This window comes from Pristis pectinata, chromosome 6 (assembly GCF_009764475.1).
Source record: "Pristis pectinata isolate sPriPec2 chromosome 6, sPriPec2.1.pri, whole genome shotgun sequence".
NCBI lineage: Eukaryota > Metazoa > Chordata > Chondrichthyes > Rhinopristiformes > Pristidae > Pristis > Pristis pectinata.
Window position 1 is genome coordinate 89,516,078 of NC_067410.1, and position 21,430 is coordinate 89,537,507.

General features: G+C 38.8%; 1 protein-coding gene across 2 annotated transcripts in view; it reads left to right on the forward strand.

The window, feature by feature from the left end:
• clcn2c (chloride channel 2c) overlaps positions 1 to 21,430 on the forward strand; it is a 456,139-nt gene that overhangs the window by 244,550 nt on the left and 190,159 nt on the right. For both annotated transcript variants that reach the window (XM_052017638.1, XM_052017637.1), the window contains exons 7-9: positions 3,107 to 3,185; positions 6,582 to 6,707; positions 6,824 to 6,908. In XM_052017638.1, the coding sequence (XP_051873598.1) occupies positions 3,107 to 3,185; positions 6,582 to 6,707; positions 6,824 to 6,908 (290 nt within the window). The remainder of the gene's footprint in view (positions 1 to 3,106; positions 3,186 to 6,581; positions 6,708 to 6,823; positions 6,909 to 21,430) is intronic.

Below are 21,430 nucleotides of genomic sequence, written 5' to 3' on the forward strand. Positions count from 1 at the left end.
AGTGTGAATGATGCAGTTTAGGAAGTTAGACCAAGGAGGAATTGCACTGTAAATGATAGGGCCCTGGGTAGTGTTGTAGAACAGAGACAGAAGGGTAAAGTACATATTTCCCTGAAAGTGCTGACACAGGTAGACAGGGTGGCAAAGAGGGCGTATGGCATGCTTGCCTTCATTGGTCAGAGCACTGAGTATGAGAGTTGGAATGTCATGTTACAACTGTACAAGATGTTGGTGAGATCACACTTGGAGTAGTTTGTGCTGTTCTGGTTGCCATGTGATTAAGCTGGAGAGGATTCAGAAAAGAGTCACGAGGATGTTACTGGGACTAGAGGATGTGAGTTATAAGGAGAGCCTGGATGGGCTGGGATGCTTTTCCCTGTAGCATGCAAGGCTCAGGGTTGACCTTTGTAGAGGTTTATCAAATCATGAGGGGCATCGATAAGCTGGATGATCACAGTCTTCCTCCCAGGGTAGGGGAGTGTAAAACTAGAGGGCATAGGTTTAATGCGAGAGAAGAAAGATTTGAAAAGAACCTGAAGGGCAATTTTTTCACACAGAGGGTGGTGGGTATATGGAATGAGCTGCCATAGGAAGTGGGTGAGGCAGGAACAGTTACAAAGTTTAAAAGACATCCAGCAGGTACATGGTTATAAAGCGCTTTAGAGGGATATGGGCTAAACACAGGCAACTGGGACTAGCTCAGGTAGGCACTTGTTCAGCATGGATGAATTGGGCCAAAGGGTCTGTTTCCTTGCTGTATGACACTCTGACTCAGTGTGGATGTGCAAGATGCAGAAAAATAGCACAGGTCCTGTTTAAAAAAAAAGCTGAGACACAAAGCAGAGCAAGGGGTGATATGTTTGTGCTGGGATTGCCTCATTGAAGCAGAATCACACCACACATTACTCCTCACTAAAGTGTATTTAGCAGAATCACTCCCTGAACATCTTCATTGGAAAGGACTTCCTGCCAAGGGCATGTTTCCTTTATCTTCTCAACTCTCTTTGAGTTGGTTGCTCTGTTATACTGGCCCTCTCCTCATTGCCCTTGTGCTGTACTCCTAGGGGAATGTAACCATAGCACTTGTGACATTGAATTGGAGAAATCTAGTACTTCCTCAGCCATACTTTGCAGATTCCATAAACACTGTCTCTGAAATTACTCCAAACAATATTTTGTGCAAATACATCAGTAATTAAATAAAATTCTAAACAAATTTGCAGATGCTGGGAATCTAAAATAAATTAAGAACATTCTGGAAATACTCAGCAGGTCAGACCCCATCTGTAGGAAAAGAAACTGTTCAAGGTTTAGCTCAGAGCCCCTCTGTCAGAACTGGGAAGGAGACAGAAGATGTTTGTTAAGTTATAGGGAGGGTGGGGGAGGGGGATGTCTCTGATAGGGTAAAACAGAGCGACCATGGGGATAAACTGTAAATAAGGTTATCTTGTCCATGAGTGAATGGGAGTAGCTGGAGAGTGAGAACATGGACAAAAAAATACAGGAGTTGCAAAGTGCAGACCAAGAAGACATGCCCATCAGGTTAGGCTGGGCATGTCCTCCACTCCCAGAGGAAAAAAAGCAAACAAGCTGAGCCAATATCACAGATAATTAATCTGAAAGTAAATGATGATCCCAGTGAAGATCCCATGTAGGTCAACGTATCCTTCTGCAAATCATTGGATTCTCCACGTGTTGAAATTGGATCTTGTAATGGCTGCTTTTTCCGCTCTGTGATTGAACTTATATGAAAAGTAGAATGTCTTTGAAAATTGGGGTCTTATGTTGACTTTGAGGTCCCTGAATTTTCCTCTGGGTCCTCCATGCATTTGTTGCTTTGGCATTGCGGAAAGCTACTGCGGTGAAGCAAGGGAATCGTTCACCAAGTCCATTCTCTGGTCGAACAATATCATATTTATTCAACCAATTTTTTTTTACCACAAGGAGGACTAGAAAGGCCTCTTCATCTTAACAGTGCAGTCCACACACTCTCTCACCAATGGTATTTTATACACATCTGGAGATAAGGTAAAACATCTTCATCAATACATAGGCTTTCAGCTGTCACTCCTTGACCAATCCACGACAAAAGGCATGTGATCAGTATTTTCTGATATTACCATGCTATATCTTGTGCTGGTCAGTGTTTGATCTGGTGACCATATGCCTCAAGTTTCCTTTTGTTCAGTTAAGATTTTGTTTATCATGGTGATGGTGCTAGAACCAGGCGAGCTCTCTCCAAATACCACCTTCCTCACAGGGACCTTTCTGTATGTCTTATTTTGTATTCTCCTACACAAACAGGACCTGAATTTACTTTGAGCAGTAGAAATATAGGATCTTACACTATGATATCTATAATTTATAATATGCAAATTAATCCTTCAGGCTTTGTCCAACCACTTCATGACTGATGTGAGCAGTAGCATCTAATGATGTGCACTTTATGTCTGCATACTATTTTTGAGATTTTCAGTTGAGTGTATATGTGTGATGGATAGCTTTTTCTCCTGTAAGACTAGTTCAGTAGCACATGGGGCTTTATGCACTACTGAAACTTCCTAGCTGCTGGTCCACACAATAAGAATTTGTTGGCTTACCATGCAGTGTCTAATTAATGTGTCCTTTTGATACTAACTAATTTTTAGGTGATGGAGTGTTGAGGATGAACTTGGCAGTATTGGTATCATTGGAGTGACAACCATGCATGAAAACAATGCAACCAATCTTTTTAATTTTTTTATATATCAATACATAGAAGGAAGTTGACCAGGATGGAAGTATTAACCAGTATTAAAATTTTACCAAGAGTTGGAACTGCAGAGGGGCCATTGGATTAACATGAAATTACTCAGGACTAAATGTTCTCATGTTCTCATCTTCTCTCTGAAAGCTTATGTTGGCACAAACTACATTATTTTGATTTTTTTAAATATTTCTACATTTTTCTATGTGACTAAAATAATCATTATCTTTTCCACTTCATTCTTGTGTTTAAGTAAAGATTAGTTTGATAGTTTACTTCCTCTTTTAAGCAAGGCTTTCTTTTTGTTAGGAGGCAGAAGCACACTATTTTAACTGCCAATTTATTTACTTTTTTTTTCAGAATGAATCCCGCAACATTGAGATGCTGGCAGCTGCCTGTGCTGTTGGAGTTGGCTGTTGCTTTGCTGCACCAATAGGAGGTAAGAATACTTCTCCATTGGAGGGAAAATTATCCAAAATGCATGGTCTCCATTTGTATTCCAGATCTATGGATTTAAAAATAGTCAAATTTCACTTCAATAAAATGATTTAAGTCTTGAGGCGTGGGTAGTTGTGGTATATGGCTGCCTGATGAGAACCTCCTTTTAAGATAAAGACACTTTAAAGGGTTGGGACTCTTCTTCAAAAAGTCATTTTTATATCAAAAAAGTCTGCTTACCATTTAATACATTTTTCTAAAACGAGCACCAATTGACCTATGGAGGAATTCTTAATTGGATAAGGTATTAAAAATGTATGATAAAGAGGTTGCAGTGATTTATAAGTGATTAAAACATAATTGTCGAAATTAAACTTTCAAGAGTTAAGATGCAGTCTGTTTTCCCATTTTCACCACAATTCCCTTCTAATTTGTAAAGTGACTGTATTAAGGATCAGTGAGTGACTTGTGTTACATGTATGATCAATGAATTTTTAAAAATGAGCAAATTCACAGCAATCTTCCTATACGGGAGGTCAATGAAGAATTCATCAGCCTTTTTATAAATTTATTGAAATTAATAATTGATCTCAGATTTGGATTATCTAATATATTTGATAGTCTTGCCAATTTGATTTAAAATTTTTGAAGTAAAATTAATTTAAAGGATAGGAAAACTCTTGCTGCCAGCTTTTATCTGGCTTAGGATGAAGTTTATAGGCAGCTGAAATAACAGGTGTCTTGAAAGTCCCAGCTGTTTCTGAGAGCAGAAACAGTTGGTAAAATTAGACGGAGAAGCCAACTGGCAAGCCAGAGATTGTCCGTTACATACTGGCAGCTATATATTGGTGGGTGATGGTTAACTCTGCTGTATTCAAGAGACTCTGGAAGATAACATTTCTGAAGAGGTTGGCATGCATAGTGGGAAGTTTATGTGGAGGTAAACAACTTGTATTGTGTATTTTCCTAACCAACCATAAGCATGGTTCCAACTGCACATTTGCATGTATTCAGGAACTACATGGTTTTGGAAAAAATATATTGTTTGTCCGTAATGAAATAATTGAAGAACATATTTCCAGACCCATTGAAACATTTCCAAGTCTGCATGAGATGGCATTGGGACATTATCACTTTTCATACTGCTGACTTTTGTCCTCACAAATGAACTGTGCATCTTTGGTGGAAGGAATAGGAATCTGTGCTCATTCTGGCTGTCAGCTGGCTGCAACGTCTGACTATAATGCTATATTGATACTGCTGGGTAGAGGTCCTGAAGTCTGTCCTTGCAGTTGGCAGTATCTTGATAGATGCAACAGATTAGTCTATACTAGGTGACTCGTGCAGTACCTATGGCACAGTACTGTGAATGGCGTAGTTTGAAGGAAGTATTCAATGTCATCTATCGTCTGGAAGTCATAATGGTTGGAGCATAGGAAACAGGATCACATGATGGAATCAAAATATGAACCTTCTTGCTCTACATGACTCAGTTAATCATGTTGTCATGAATCTGGGATGGGAAGCTATGATTCCTCGAGAACTCATGCTTAACAGTGGAAGTATTTTTTGCTACCCTAAGTGCTTGTTGACCTACATTGATTCTTGGTCTGGCAGTGCATCAGTTCCCAAATTCTCATTCATGTTTTTAAATTCCTTCATGGCCTCGGGCCTCCCTAAACCTCTCTGCTCTTACAATCTTTTATGGTCACTTTGCTCCTTCAATTCTGCCTTCATGCATGTTAATTTCAATCTGCACAACATCAATCTTGGCTCTAATATTTGGAATTCCTTCCCTTAAACTCTCTGCCTCCTCTCTTCCTTTCCCTCTTTTCAAAAAATTCATTGCAGCCTAATACTTTTTGAACAAGTTTATGGTCATCCATCCTAGTTTCACTCCGCCTGGTTCACGACAAACCTTGTTTGATAACTCTGCTGGGAAGTCTTTGGAATATTTTTCATAAAGGTACTATATAGATGCATTTTAATTCATTCTTGGGATTTGGGCATTGATTATCAGGTCAGAAATGATGGGCCCTCTTCATTTTTCTTGAATGTAGTGATCTATTAAGTTAAGTTGATTCAGAAGTTAGCTGAAGTTAATTAAGTTAAGAAGGATTGCAGAAACTTTGTCCTAGGAACCAAATTGTAGTCCAAAAGCTACATTGTCACTTCTGCTAACACCAGCACTTGATTTCCATTGTTTCTTGGGATTTGCCTGTGTTCTCATGATTGCACCAAGCCTTCGGCTTGTTTGTCTAATGCCTTAAACACAATGCCAAATGACTTCATGTCTGGGTTACAAAAACAACAAGCTTCTAATGTGGAGCAAATGCTAGAAATCCAAAACTAAAAGCAGAAAATACTGGAGGCACTCCGCAGGCTGGGCAGCATCAGTGGGGGCGAGAAACTGAGTCAGTGTTACAGGTCAGGGGCACTTTATCAGAATTTGGAAAAGTGAGAAGACAAGTGGGTTTTAATTTGCAAAGAGGGAGAAGGAATTTCTGTATTTAGGTGCCAGCCAAGGTTGTCAAGGTAACAATCATCTTAAAAACTGGCATTTGGATACTGAAGAGAAAAATTAAATGCATTGAAACAGAAAGATACAGCCACGTCCATGTGAGGGGGTAAGAAGAGAGGCTCCCTGAAATTGTGAACTTCAGTATTCATATTTGCATCTGAGAGCTCCAAGTTATTCCTTGAAGGAGAAAAATGAGAACTATTGCTCCACCCGTAGGACAAGAACAAAGTCAAGTATCTTAAGGTGTGGTTACTCACTAAAGGTTTTATAGTTTCAAGTTTACTGAAAGTTGAGTCCCACCAATTAAGTAAAACTGTCCCATATAAGATTATTTAACTGGAACTAATAGAATGATTTAGCCACAGTTTAACATTACTTTTCTCTTTCTGACTCTTTTCCCTTTTTCCATTTTTTAACAGATTAACAACAGCAATGATATATTTATTATACAGATTTCTTAATTCCTTTGGCAGTGTCAGTATTTTTAATCCATTCTCATTTAACCTAATTGTAATCCTAACTAATAGCCACAGATAGTGACCTGGTGGCTTTTGCTGATCTTGCAGTTATTGCTTTTAGGTTAGCAGAGCCTAGCTGCCCCCTTATTTGAATGTTGGCATTGTGTTACCCTTTGACTTGTGCTTCTCTGACTGCTCTGGTGCTGCTGTGGCTGCTCAACTTTATTTGCATGTTTGCAATAGTCCTTGAACAAAGGCAAGTTATATGCTTGCTTTAGAATTTATTTTATTTGTATGCTGTTTCCTTCCTGGAATGTTTGTTTTGTATTTATTAAAAAATGTGCAGAATTAACTTTCATCCCATATCGATAAATTTGTTAAAATTGTTGATCAGTTTCTTCTGGCTTCCTTCTAATAGGTGTTCTTTTCAGTATTGAAGTAACATCAACATTTTTTGCTGTCAGAAATTACTGGCGTGGCTTCTTTGCTGCTACCTTCAGTGCCTTTATCTTCCGTGTCCTGGCTGTCTGGAACAAAGATGAAGGTATATCAAAGTAGCAAGTAGATTGTGATTCTAAAATCATGTCCTATTTTTGAGAAATACTGCCCATCTGTCCTTAAATAATTAACAAGATATGAACTTTCATCCATCTTTTGCAGAAACCATCACTGCCTTATTTAAAACTCGATTCCGTCTCGATTTTCCATTTGATCTTCAAGAGCTCCCTGCTTTTGCAGTAATTGGGTATGTTTTTGTAATGAGGCAGTTATAATTTGTTTAAATAGCTTAAAGCAATGTGCAGTTATTATAACAGAATTTAGAATAAATCAATATGTAAATGTGAGATAGGTCACTTTTGTAAATTAAAATGGTTTGATCTGCAATATTGGATTAGTAATCTTCATAAGTGTGCCTAATAGGATGCAGGTGATGTCAGTAGTGAAACTTAATGCCATTGTATTGCAGGTAACATTTGGTATCTGCTCCAGATCAAGGACTTTGGAGCATTGAGTAATAGTGCCCTCTTTACAGCTCTTTCTGATCAATAAAATAAAATGCAGGGACATGCTAATCATGATGTGACCAATGTTTTGACGTTATTCTGACTGAAGTTCTGTGACCAGCAGTTGTTCTGCAAGCATCAGTGCTGGGACCTCTTTTATTTTTCTGATGCATGTAAATGATTTGGATAAAAATGTAGATTAGTAAGTTTGTAGATGATACAAAAGTTGGTTGAGTTGTGGATAGTGAGAAAGGTTGTCAAAGGATTCAGCAGGATATAGACCAGTTGGAAATGTGGACAGAGAAATGGCAGATGGAGTTTAATCTGAACAATGTGAGGTGTTGCAATTTGGGAGGTCAAATTTAAGAGGAAAGTATACAGTAAATGGCAGGACCCTTAGCATTGATGTACAGAAGGATTTTGGAGGTGCAAGTCCATAGCTCCCTGAAAGTGGCAACACTGGTAGATAGGATGGTAAGGAAGGTGTATGGCTTACTTGCCTTCGTTGGTCAGGGTGTTGAGCTGTATGGACTTTGTTTGGGCCACATTTGGAGCATTGCATGCAGTTCTTGTTGCAGTATTACAGGAAGGATGTGGGGCTTTGAAGAGGATGCAAAAGAGGTTAACTAGGGCATTGCCTGGGTTAGGGAGTATTAGCTATGAGCAGAGGTTGGACAAACTTGGAATGTTTTGTCTCCAGAGCATCAGAGGCTTTGAGGCGAGACCTGATAGAAGTAGATAAAATAATGAGAGGCATAGTCAGGGTCTTTTTTTCAGGGTGGAAAAGACAAATACTAGAGGGCATAGCTTTAAGGTGAGAGGGGGAATATTTAAAGGAGATTTTCGAGACAAATTTTTTTTTTACACAAAGAGTGTAGGTGCCTGGAATGTGCTGCCAGGTGTTACGGACTCAGTGAAAGTCCCTTTAAGATAGAGAGTGTGTGTGTATGTGTGTGTGGGGCGTGCTTACGTCAATAGAAGATAAAGGACGTAATGACGTTGTTGAAGAAGTTAGAAGAAGAAGAAGAAGAGAGAGAGAGAAGGGAGAGAGACACCAGCCTGCTTGTTTTTCTCTATCGATGGATGAGAAACAATAACTGTGTTTGCCACTGAAATCCATGTATGGAAGTTGGAAGTAATCCGGTGGAGTTCACTTTGTTGCTGACCTGTAGAAAGAAACAGGTATTTGTATGTGGACGACCACGGTTCGGATGCTTTTCGGGGTGAGGAAGTCACTACCGAGTAAACACTGAAGTGTCGTTTGGGTTCCATCGTGGAACATTTGGATTTCGTATGTACTCTCTCTATGTTTTTCTACATCTACATCTTATCTTCAGACAACGGTGGTTGCTGAAGAAGCCCTTGCTCATGTTTCACCTTATGGCTTGCGGAACTGAACTTTAAGAACCATTCCGGAACTGGGAGTTTTGGACTTTGTCACACACACACACGAAGAGTTTAGTTTTGGGGTTAACGTTCGAGGTTTAACATTCTTGAATTCTAACATACTAACATTTTTTACTTTTATTTTACGTATTATCATAAGTAGTGATTAATAAAATAGTTTTTAACACTGAATCATGCTCAGTGTGTTTCTTTTGTTGCTGGTTTGTGACAAAATTGGGGGCTCGTCCGGGATAGTTCCCAAGGTTAACGAGTGTCGTCTGGGATTGTACCCCAGATTGACGAGATTTGTTCGAGATTCAATCCAAAGATTTTTGAGGGAGCTCTGATAAATTCTTTTTTAATTGGCTTGTGTGTGTGGAAACCAGCAGCAATGGATATTAAGGCATTTTTGGAGTCACCAACCTAAAAGGGATTGGAGGTGGCGAAAAAGGATGATCTGATAAAGATTGCTACAAGGTTAAACCTTACAGAAGTAAAGCAGTCTATGAGAAAGGCAGATATTCAGAGACTGATAGCTGGCCATTATGTGGAAAAGAAGGTGTTTGAGAAGGAAGTGTTAAAACAGTTTCCTGGCAGTGAAATAGCAATTTCTGAGGCACAGGTGCAGCTGGCAAAGATAGAGGCCGAACGAGAGCAAACCCAGTTAAAGATAGAGGCCGAGCGAGAGAAATTAGAGGCCGAACAAAAGAAATTAGAGACTGAACAAAAGATAACTCAGATGAAGATAGAGGCTGATCTAGCAATGAAGCAGATGGAATTGAAGAGGATGGAGCTGGATAGTGAGGAGAAGGAGAAACAGAGGCAGCATGAGTTACAAATGAAGCGTAGGAGTTCGGAATCTGATTCTGATGATGGTTTTTCAGCCAGCAGGGAGGTTCGATTAGTCCCTCCGTTTGAAGAAGATCAGGTTGATCAGTATTTCCAACATTTTGAAAAGGTTGCTGTGAGTTCAAACTGGCCAAGGAAAGGATGGGCTCTTATGGTACAGAGTGTGATTAAAGGTAAAGCTCAAAAAGCTTATTCTGCTTTGTCTGTTGAGGATGCAGCTGATTATACCAAGGTAAAACAAGCTATTTTGAAGGCCTATGAATTGGTCCCTGAGGCTTATAGACAAAAATTCAGAGACTTGAGGAAATCTGCAGATCAGACTTATATGGAATTTGCCAATGGAAAGAGAATATGTTTTGAACGATGGTGCCTGGCTAAAAATGTAGATGGGGATTACGATAAATTGACAGAATTGATACTGGTGGAAGACTTTAAAAGATGTGTTCCAGCTGAATTAACAACATATTTAAATGAAAAGGCAGTGGAAACTTTACAAGAAACTGCTAGGTTGGCAGATGATTATGCTTTAACCCATAAATCCAAATGGGGACAACCTAAAACCTTTCAAAAGAGTTACAAAGACAATCCAGGTAAACCAGAGATTAAATTGGGAGGTAATCAAAAAGGAAAAGATGAAAAGAAGCCAGGGCTGGAGAAACCTGTTGAGCGTACTTGTTATTACTGTAGGAAACCTGGCCACGTGATATCTAATTGTGCCCTTTTGAAGAAAAAGAAGGAAGCTGGGCCCAATGCTTGCTTTCAGGCAATTAAAAATCAAAAAGGTTCAGGAGATGCTGTTAAAGATCAGTCCTTGCAAGAGGGAAAAGCGGAAAAGTTGGAGGAGGTGAGAAAGGAATTCCGTTCGTATGTATCAGAGGGTTTTGTTTCACTGAATGATGAGTCACCCCAGGTGCCAGTGAAAATTCTTAGAGATACTGGGGCTAGTCAATCTCTCTTGCTGGACAGTGTTTTAAATTTTGGTGAAGAAAGTGACACTGGTGAAGTAAATCTAATACGAGGCGTTACAGGTGAGACCATGTCTGTCCCTTTTCACAGGGTGATTTTAAAGTCAAAGTTCGTAGAAGGACCAGTCGAGATAGGGATAAGACCTAGTTTGCCAGTGGAAGGAGTTTCTTTGTTATTGGGAAATGACCTTGCAAATGGAGAAAGTGATCCTGTGGTACGGTTAACAACCAAACCAAGGATTGATGAGTCTGAGGATGATTCAGATGTTTACCCATCATGTGCGGTGACTCGAGCTAGAGCTAAAGAATTAGCCAAGACAGACAGTCCGATGCAGTCTGATGTAGTTCCTTGTGACAGTCCTAAACAGGAAGAAAATTTTGATGCCTTATCTGAGACTTTTCTGTCTTCACTGGAGGATCAACATCCTTATAGTGAGCCTGAATTTAAAGATTTGTCTTTGTCGAGGAAGGATTTTATGGTGGAACAGACAAAGGACCCTGAATTGACAGAATTGAAAGAAAAAGCACTCTCATGTGAGGAGATTGAAAAGGTGCCAACTGGATACTATGTCAAAAATGGAGTGTTAATGAGGAAATGGAGACCTCCTCATGTTCCTGTTAATGAGGAATGGGAAGTTATTCATCAGGTTGTTGTTCCAAAAGTTTATAGGGATGAGATTTTAAACCTGGCCCATAGTATGCCTTTGGGTGGTCATTTTGGTGTGAATAAAACTGTAGGGAAGATCTTGAAACAATTCTATTGGCCTGGTTTGAGAAAAGATGTGGTGATGTTTTGTCGAACCTGCCACACATGTCAGATGGTAGGTAAACCAAATCAAAAACCCCCTGTGGCTCCTTTGAAACCAATTCCTGCTTTTGGTGAACCCTTTTTGAAGGTGATTGTGGACTGTGTTGGCCCCTTACCAAAGTCTAAGACTGGAAATCAGTATTTGTTAACCATCATGTGTGCCACTTCTAGATTTCCAGAGGCAATACCCCTTAGAAATATTAAGGCCAAGACGGTGTCAAAGGCTCTTGTAAAATTTTTTACCTTGTTTGGTTTGCCAAAAGAAATCCAATCTGATCAAGGTAGTAATTTTATGTCAAAAATTTTTCAACAAATAGTCTATGAGCTGGGAGCAAAGCAGATTGTATCATCTGCATATCACCCAGAATCTCAAGGAGCTCTGGAGAGATTTCATTCTACTCTCAAAAATATGCTGAAGACTTATTGCTTTGAAAACACCAAGGATTGGGATGAAGGTATCCATTTACTTTTGTTTGCCGTTAGAGAATCGATCCAGGAGTCAATCGGATTTAGTCCGTTTGAGCTTGTGTTTGGACATAGGGTGAGAGGACCTTTGGAGTTGTTAAGAGAGCAATGGGTTAATGAGGAAGTTCACTTGAGTCTGTTGGACTATGTCCAAAAATTTAAAACTCGGTTGGAGAGAGTCTGCCAGCTAGCGAGAGAGAATTTGAAAACAAGCCAGATAAGAATGAAGACATATTTTGATAGACGTGCTCGGCCTAGGACATTTGCAGTGGGGCAAAAGGTGTTGGTATTTTTCCCTAGCCAAAATAATCCCTTGCAAGCTCGTTTTTCTGGACCCTATGTTATTGAATCTCGAGTGACTGATCTAACATATATAATCAAAACACCAGATAGACGCAAGAAAACACAACTCTGTCATGTAAACATGCTAAAACCTTATTATGAGAGGGATTCAGTTGTGGCCTTGGTGGATGGTGAAAAGGTTGTTTCTAGAATGCCTGATGTTGATGTTGAGGAAGGCCAATTTAGACCAAATATTGTTCCATCGAAACTGAAAAACCAAAATATCATGGAGAACCTTGAAACGAAGTTGGACCATTTACAAGTTTCACAAAAACAACAGATGAGAGAATTAATTTTAAAATTTAAAAATCTGTTCCCAGATGTTCCAAACAGAACATCGATAATTACCCATGATGTTGATGTTGGGGATGCAAAACCAATCAAACAACACCCATATCGAATGAATGTGGAAAAAAGTAAACTTGTTGATCAGGAAATCAAATACATGTTGGAAAATGATATTATTAGACATTCTACTTCAAATTGGAGTTCGCCCTGTGTTATTGTACCTAAACCTGATGGAACTGTTAGATTTTGCACAGATTACAGGAAAGTGAATGCTGTAACAAAGTCAGATGCTTACCCTATTCCTAGGGTGGATGATTGCATAGACAGAGTGGGAAAGGCAAAATTTCTTACAAAGATTGACCTATTAAAAGGGTACTGGTGTGTTCCATTAACAGATAGAGGACGGGAGATTTCAGCCTTTGTAACCCCTTCTGGATTGTATGAATACAATGTTTTGCCATTTGGAATGAAAAATGCTCCGGCAACATTTCAAAGAATGATTAATTCAGTGATTCATGGGTTAAAACATACAGATGCCTACATTGACGACTTAGTGACTGGGAATGATACTTGGGAAGATCACATCTCTGCGTTAGAAAGGTTGTTTGAAAGACTTTCCAAGGCTAACCTTACAGTTAACTTGGCTAAAAGTGAATTTGGCCATGCCACTGTGACGTATCTTGGTTATGTTGTAGGTCAAGGCAAGCAAGCTCCTGTTCAGGCAAAAGTTCAAGCAATATCTGAGTTCCCTATTCCCACAGGTACGAGGACTGTTAGAAGATTTTTGGGAATGGTTGGATATTATCGAAAATTTTGTAAAAATTTTGCTGATATTGCTCTTCCCCTAACTAATCTTCAGAAGAAGGGAGTAAAGTTTGTTTGGACAGATTCTTGTCAAGAAGCATTTGAGAAGCTGAAAGCCATTTTATGCTACCATCCTGTGCTCAGAACACCTGACTTTGAAAAGCCATTTTCATTAGCAGTAGATGCCAGTGATGAAGCTGCAGGAGCTGTGTTGTTGCAGAAGGGTGACCTTGATGATATTGACCATCCTGTAGCTTACTTTTCAAAGAAATTTAATGAGCATCAAAAGAATTATTCCACCATAGAGAAAGAATTACTGTCACTTGTTTTAGCCTTGCAACATTTCAGTGTATATGTTTGCACCGCTCAGAAACCATTGACTGTGTATACAGATCATAACCCACTGGTGTTTCTGAGCCGAGTCAAAAACAAGAACAGAAGGCTGTTAAATTGGAGTTTAATTTTGCAAGAGTTTGATCTCATGATAACTCACATTAAAGGCAAAGATAATGTGATTGCTGATTGTCTTTCTCGATGTTAAATGGGAAACATGTATCTGTACTAATCTGATAGTCTGTAGTTGTGTAGCGTGATAATTAACATTACTAACTCTATGCGCGGTTAAAATTTTCTTGGGAAAATTTTTTTTTTAGGTGGGAGGTGTTACGGACTCAGTGAAAGTCCCTTTAAGATAGAGAGTGTGTGTGTATGTGTGTGTGGGGCGTGCTTACGTCAATAGAAGATAAAGGACGTAATGACGTTGTTGAAGAAGTTAGAAGAAGAAGAAGAGAGAGAGAGAAGGGAGAGAGACACCAGCCTGCTTGTTTTTCTCTATCGATGGATGAGAAACAATAACTGTGTTTGCCACTGAAATCCATGTATGGAAGTTGGAAGTAATCCGGTGGAGTTCACTTTGTTGCTGACCTGTAGAAAGAAACAGGTATTTGTATGTGGACGACCACGGTTCGGATGCTTTTCGGGGTGAGGAAGTCACTACCGAGTAAACACTGAAGTGTCGTTTGGGTTCCATCGTGGAACATTTGGATTTCGTATGTACTCTCTCTATGTTTTTCTACATCTACATCTTATCTTCAGACAACGGTGGTTGCTGAAGAAGCCCTTGCTCATGTTTCACCTTATGGCTTGCGGAACTGAACTTTAAGAACCATTCCGGAACTGGGAGTTTTGGACTTTGTCACACACACACACGAAGAGTTTAGTTTTGGGGTTAACGTTCGAGGTTTAACATTCTTGAATTCTAACATACTAACATTTTTTACTTTTATTTTACGTATTATCATAAGTAGTGATTAATAAAATAGTTTTTAACACTGAATCATGCTCAGTGTGTTTCTTTTGTTGCTGGTTTGTGACACAGGGGAAGTGGAAAGCAGACATGATAGTAAGAGGCATTTAGACAGGCACATGAATAAGCAGTGAATGGAGAGATATAGACCATGTGCAGGCATATAGGATTAGTTAAATTGGTATGTGTGGCAAAGTCGTTGTTGGCTGAAGGGCCTATTCCTGTGCTGTACTGTTCTCTGTACTCCATGAATAGCTTTGCCTTCAGCTGCCATGCTCCTAAACTCTGGAACTCTCTCTCTAAATCTCTCTGCCTCTTTGCTACTCTTTCCTTCTTTTGAATGTTTCATCAAGTATCATCAATGCCAATGTTCTTCCTATCTGTCTCTAAGTAAATTTTGTGCAGTTATGCCCATGTGAGACACCTGGATGTTTTACTACTTCAAAGACTGCTTGTGGAAATTGTTGCTGGTGTTAGTAGGTTAGAGAAATTTGACACAAGTTAAATCAGTAGGAATAAAAGTTAGTGATTTAATATTAGAATAAAAAGGAGAAAAATTGTAATTCAATCCTACTTACATGGCACATACCACCAGGCTCAAGGACAGCTTCTATCCCACTGTTATAAGACTATTGAACGGTTCCCTTATATGATGAGATGGACTCTTGACCTCACAATCTACCTTGTTATGACCTTGAACCCTATTGTCTACCTGCACTGCACTTCCTCTGTAGCTGTGACACTTTACTCTGTATTCTGTTATTGCTTTTACCCTGTACTACCTCAATGCACTGTGTAATGAATTGATCTGTATGAACAGTATGCAAGACAAGTTTTTCATTGTACCTCGGTACAGGTGACAATAATAAACCAATACATGGCTGCAATTCAAGTGTTAAAGCCTTCCACATGTGCATCCAGGGTGCTGCTGAAGAAGATAAGGGCTCGGTTAGTAGACAGTTTAGTGATGGCAATGAGGGACATGCTGGAAATCAAACATAGTGAGTGGTCAGGTATTTTAAAGACTCAGAGCATAAATCAAAATGGTGTCCTACCAGTTTAAAGATAAAATTACAAAATAAGTTATGGAAAGTGTCATCAATGGTGCTGTTAAGTGGCAATTACACACTACTAACCTGTTTACCAATGCTCAGAATGTCCTGATGAATGGTCTTCAACCTGAAACATTAACTGTTTCTTTTTCCACAGATGCTGCCTGACCTGATGAGTTTTTCTAGCATCTTCTCTTTTTATGTCAGATTTGCAGCATCTGTGGGTTTTTTGATTACCATAACTTGCCTGTTATCCTCCAAGTTGTACACCATCCTAACTTGGGAATGTATCATTGTTCCCAACACATGAAGTAGCTTCACCAGAAGGATTGCAGCTGTTCAAGTTTTTGGCTACCCATGCCTTTGAAGGGCAGTTAGGGATAGGCAATAAATCTTGTCATTGACACCCCAAATTCTGAAAAATGAATAAATGAGAAAACCTCATTGTTATAGTTCCATACATATTAAAGTAAATGGATTTTACAAATTTATTGCAGTTATGCTATTTTTGATTCCACTACAACAGAACAATAATAATGTGGTAGTATTGTGATTTACAGTATACTTGGTTATTTTATTTTCCAAGCTTTGCTGGGGAGGATGGGATACTTGAATAGAAATTGGATCCCATTTTGCCAGGGCAGCAAAATCTTTATTGTGGAATGCTGTTCCTCCTAGCTGAAAGTTGATGATGGCAGGCAAACAGAAGAAATTGTGAACCAACAGAAGAGTAAGCTCCCTGTGGAAAGTTGAATGGTTTCCGGTCTTCAGCAGATTTCCACCTGTGAGAGTCTTTGTGGGGCTCAGCATAGGTCATGATCAATCACTCGCTCATTATCTTAAATTAGCAGGCAATGTAAATTAATGGATCTTTCCCGGATTGACCAATTAATGCACTTGTAATTTAAAAAAAACATGCGATATGGATGCATGTGTACATCAGCTGAACATGCCTATGTGTAGCTAGAAGGAGTTTACCACTGATGGTAATTATTGTTGAGGGCAGGTTTCTGTTAACTTGGGAAACAATCTGGTCCATTGTGAGATTGTCCATAAATCCAAAAAAAATCTTATTCACAACCAGGCACTTTTTCCGAGAGATCACTTAAACCCCTGTTGTTAAAACAGCCATTGCCATTTAGCTTGGAAGTAAAGCTGTTAGAAATTTTAAGCCTCTGCAAATGGATAGTAGTCTTCATTATTCAGGAATTGATGTTGTAATCCCCAAATATCTGTTGAAGGTATTTGGAAGTATTGTAATGGTTTTTGGAATAGGGCACACAATAGTCCCAGTAGTGTATATTAGCAATTAGAGCAAATTCTGGACAACTTCTCCTCGGGGTTATGAAAAAGGAAATATCTTCAAAGGTTATTCCACACCTGAAGGAGACTGTCTCATTCTCAGGGATAAGAAATTGTTCAAATATTGTTTTTGTTACTTGGGAATATGCAATAATTGCTAAGGCAAGTTACTATAGAAACCCAGAAGTGGAAGTTGGAATTTATGCTGTGAGGAAACAGGAGAAAATCAGGGCCTCAGCTGTGCAAATGTTAGCTGTGATTACCTTTAAAGAGTGAATTGTAGAATTAGCATATTAGGCAATTAATAATCTTTTAGTATTTACAATAACCTTTTGCATTTTATTCTACTAAATTTCATCCTAAGTTGCAATACAGTTTTTCATATTATTCTTAATGATCTTGTTGAAAATAGTTTTGATAATTTTGAACAGTTGCTTTAAAACAGTCTCGACGGTGTGTTAATCAGCCTGCAAAAGTGTTTGAATGGTACTTTGAATTCACAGCAGTGATTCAAACGCTGCAATATGGTGAGGTTATTTTTCCCTTTCCATCTAGTTACAACTTCCTGTGCTATTATTAATGATGTTTGTGTCTCGTCTCCTTCAGCAGTTTGATTTTTCGATAGAAATTTGCTTTTGAAAATATTCTTGTTGAATAATGACAATTTAAAAAGGCCTTTGGATTTGTCTTCTAAATAAAATTTGATGGAAGTATGAGGAGGAAGTGATCATTACAATCGCGGAACAGAAATGGATTCGTAGTGGTCTAAGGATCGAATGTTTAATTAGGGGGCTTAATGCCGGGAACTGAAACTCACCTGCAGTGATAAAGATACTAATTCATATCATCTTTCTGGCTACATATTGGAATCTTCAGCTGTAATGGCCTCCATACAAGCACAATTTTTTTAATGACAAGTACAGGAAGAGGTTTTAGGATCAATAGTTCACACAAACATTTTAGACAATAGTTAATGGATTATTGAAATCAATCAGATATTTTAAGGCAGCTTATAGTGAAGTGGTTGGAAGGAGTTGCTGCACAATCCATCATTGGTCTGTTTGGTATAAAATTCCCTTATTATGGGACAGATGTGAGCAAAGAAACACTTGTATGTGTAAGTGGAAAACTTGATTTGCACTAACATGAAAGACAAATATATTGGAATAAAACAAAAAGTGCTAAAAGCACTCAGCAGATCATGTAGTGTCTGTGGAAGGAGAGTTAATGTTTCAGGTCTGAGACTCTTTGTATGAACTTTTTTAGTTCTGAAGAAGTCTTAGACCTGAAATATTAACTCAGTTTTTCTTTCCACAGATGTGACCTAACATGCTCAGGTTTTGCAGCATCTTCTGTTTTCATTTCAGATTTCCAGCACCTGCAGTTTCCTGGATTTTCAGAAATGTATGGGAGTCAGTTTGTCATGGATATTTTTCTCAGTATGACTGAGAGCGAGGATTTTGGATTTTTCTTTAAAGTTTATTTGATTATTTTATTATAGAAGTAATTTGTACATTATTGAGTAGAAATAAGGAGCCCTCTGGTATCAAACAGAATGCTGTGTCCCATGATGATGAACATTTGAACAACTTGTTCTGTTTATTTTCTTCCTTGTCTTTTGTTAAACCAAGAGCATAGTTTAAACTGAGCAAGTTTTTAATTACCAAAATAAACATAGTAACAGTGAATGTTTGATCGTATTAGTTCAAAATAAGAAATCAGTGTAAAAAAATTTCATTCTGTTTGTCATTGGCAATCCCACAATTTGAGGATATTCTCTATCACAGATTTACTAATTACTCCTGAGATGACTTGTGAGTCTGATTGTGGAACCACAAACCCAAGCTGCACAAGGTGCAAAAATCTTTGTGCAGGTCAGCTGCCTGCTGGCGATGGTTCTTTCCTTTTCCTTACTATGGGATTCTCCTCTGAGCCAGCCATTGCCTGATTCAGCATGAAGGCCCATTATTGGCCTGCTCGTCCAAGCTTGTGATGGTGACAGCTTTTTTCAGCTGTCCTTGTAGTATTTCTTCTGACCACCATAGGACTTATGGCTATGGGTGAGCTTGAGAGTGGATGGTTTGTTTGAGAAGTCGAATCTTGCATCTGCTTAATCTCTTGTCTTGTGTAGTTGGTGCATGAAGACCATTGCCTCAGTGCTGGTGGCATTGCCTTCACTGAGTTCATTGGCACTAGTGTGGTGATCTTCCCACTTGATGAGGAGGATCTTCCCCAGTTACCTCACCAGACATTTCAGATACAGCTGGTAGGTCACCCAGGTTTCATCTTCACAGAGAAGTATAGAGGTGATCACTGCATTATAAACCTTATGTTGGTCAACATAGAGGGTAGCTTCCCAAAGGAAGCACTTGTGCTCTTGATAGTGTGTTGAATTCTGCAGCTGATGCTCGGATTTTAAGAAGGGTGGCCACCAAAATAATAAAAGTGCTCAACTGCCTCCAATCTTTGGTTTATGGAGGGTTATGTACTGGTCTCCTCAATGTTACAGGAGAATCCTGGGCTACATTAACTTTGCGCAAGAAGTTTCAATCTAGATTTGTATGCAATAGTCATGACAGAAATATGAAAGTATATTGGGCATCGTAGAAAGCAAATGCTGTGGCTGATACGTTTACTTTCATGTCAGATTTAGATAGAGCTAACTGCTCAAACCCATGCTAAATAGGAAATTCTTGGAGGAAGCCAACAAATATTTACAAGGTGGACTGAGAGATGGTCACAGCAATTCAATCAACTACATTTATGTTTATCCAGAGGCTCACACAATGCCAGCATTCAATGGTGTTGCATTTCTTGAGAATATGAGGATAGGTTGAGTGAGCTAGGGCTTTTCTCTTTGGAGAGGAGGCGGATGAGAGGTGACTTGGTAGAGGTCTACAAGATAATAAGAGGCGTAGATCAAGTGGACAGTCAGAGACATTTTCCCAAGGTGAAAATGGCTAACATGAGAGGGCATAATTTTAAGGTGATTGGAGGAAGGTATGAGGGGGATGTCAGGGGAAAGTTTGTTTTTCCACAGAGTGGTGGGTGTATGGAATGCAGAGGTTATGGGGGCAGATACATTAGGGACATTTTAAGAGACTCTTCGATAGACACATGAATGATAGAAAAATGGAGGGCTATGTGGGTGGTAGAGAAATGGAGGGCTATGTGGGAGGAAAGGGTTAGGTAGATATTAGAGCAGGATAAAATGTCGGCACAACGTCGTGGGCCAAAGGGCCTGTACTGTGCTGATATATTCTACAAAAGTACGACTTTGGTTGGAGAATCTTGAGCTCTGGAGTTCTTTAGAATAAAGGGTCAGCCATGGAGAGTTGAGGTGAGGAGAAATTACTACATTCAGAAGTTTGTATATCTTTGGAATTCTCTGTCCCAAAGATCAGAGAATGCTCTGTTGTTGAGTACATTCTGGACTGAGGTTGATTGGTTTTTGGACACTGGGAAATGGGGACTGGTCAGCAAAATGGATGAGGTTCAGAATCAACTGTGATATAATTGAATAGGGAGGCAAGCTTGAGGAGCCATTTGGCTTCTGCTGCCTGTATTTAATAATGTAAATGTTGTAAAATCTCCAGAATTTTGAACTTGGATCAAGAGCAGGTATCAATGACTAGATGCTCCAACTTCAAGTCCTAAGGCTGCAAATTAAAGAATGTTTTCTCAGGTCATATGTTTATCATTCGGGGGCAAAGTGACATTATTCAGATCAAAATAACTAAATGTGTACATCAGGGTAAATAATGTGCATTAGCCACTTAATTACATTCTAATATCTTAAATATAATGTTCTGGCTAATATGTTTGGTGTCAATCTGTCAAGTGACCACTCATTCTTCAATCATTCATGCAATCCTCTTTATGCTTGAAGTGGCTTGTAAGGCTTCCAAAGACAAACTGTTGCCACTAATCTGTGGCCCATCCTATGTCGGTATAATACATCTATCCTCATGCCTTTATCTCATGTTTGTATGTTAGTTACCTTGTTGCCCGAGACTACATTTTAGGGTTCCTGCCTGATGCCCCACGTAGGACTATGTGGGCAATGATTTTATTGCACTGTTACATTGTCACATCAAAATAGAATCCTGTATTTGCTAGCAAGATAATTTAGAAGCAGATTTTTTTAAATTCCACATAACTTGCCAAGTAATTTCATTACTTTGTGCCCTTGATATACATTTCAATAAACATGTTAAATCAAAATAACTGCAATGTGTGAAAATAAATTCATGGAAAAAAGAAAACAACTTAGAATGTTCGTCTTCTAGAGCAAGTTGTCCTGATGCTAAAAGAGAATTTCAAAAATTAGCAAATTATCTTTATTTTTTTTAAATATTAAGTTTAAAAATTAAATTTACTAGCAAATATGATAAATGAGGTCAGGTATGGGGCAGAAGATGTAAGATGTTTAGAGTTTCAAGAGATGTCTATCCAGCTTTTTGTTTTTGTAGTGCTTTTGTTTAAAAAGACATTGGTCCCAATTCTGTTTTTAGACACAATTACCATTTTTCCAATGCAGAAACTATTTCTATATTTGTATTTTAATCTGTAAAAATGAAATCAGATGAATGCCAGGCAAGCTAGCCAGTAATACATAAGTAATATGCTATGGTTGCAAAAAATCAGAACATGTTAGAAATGCTTAGGAGGTCGGGCAGCATCTATGGAGAGATAT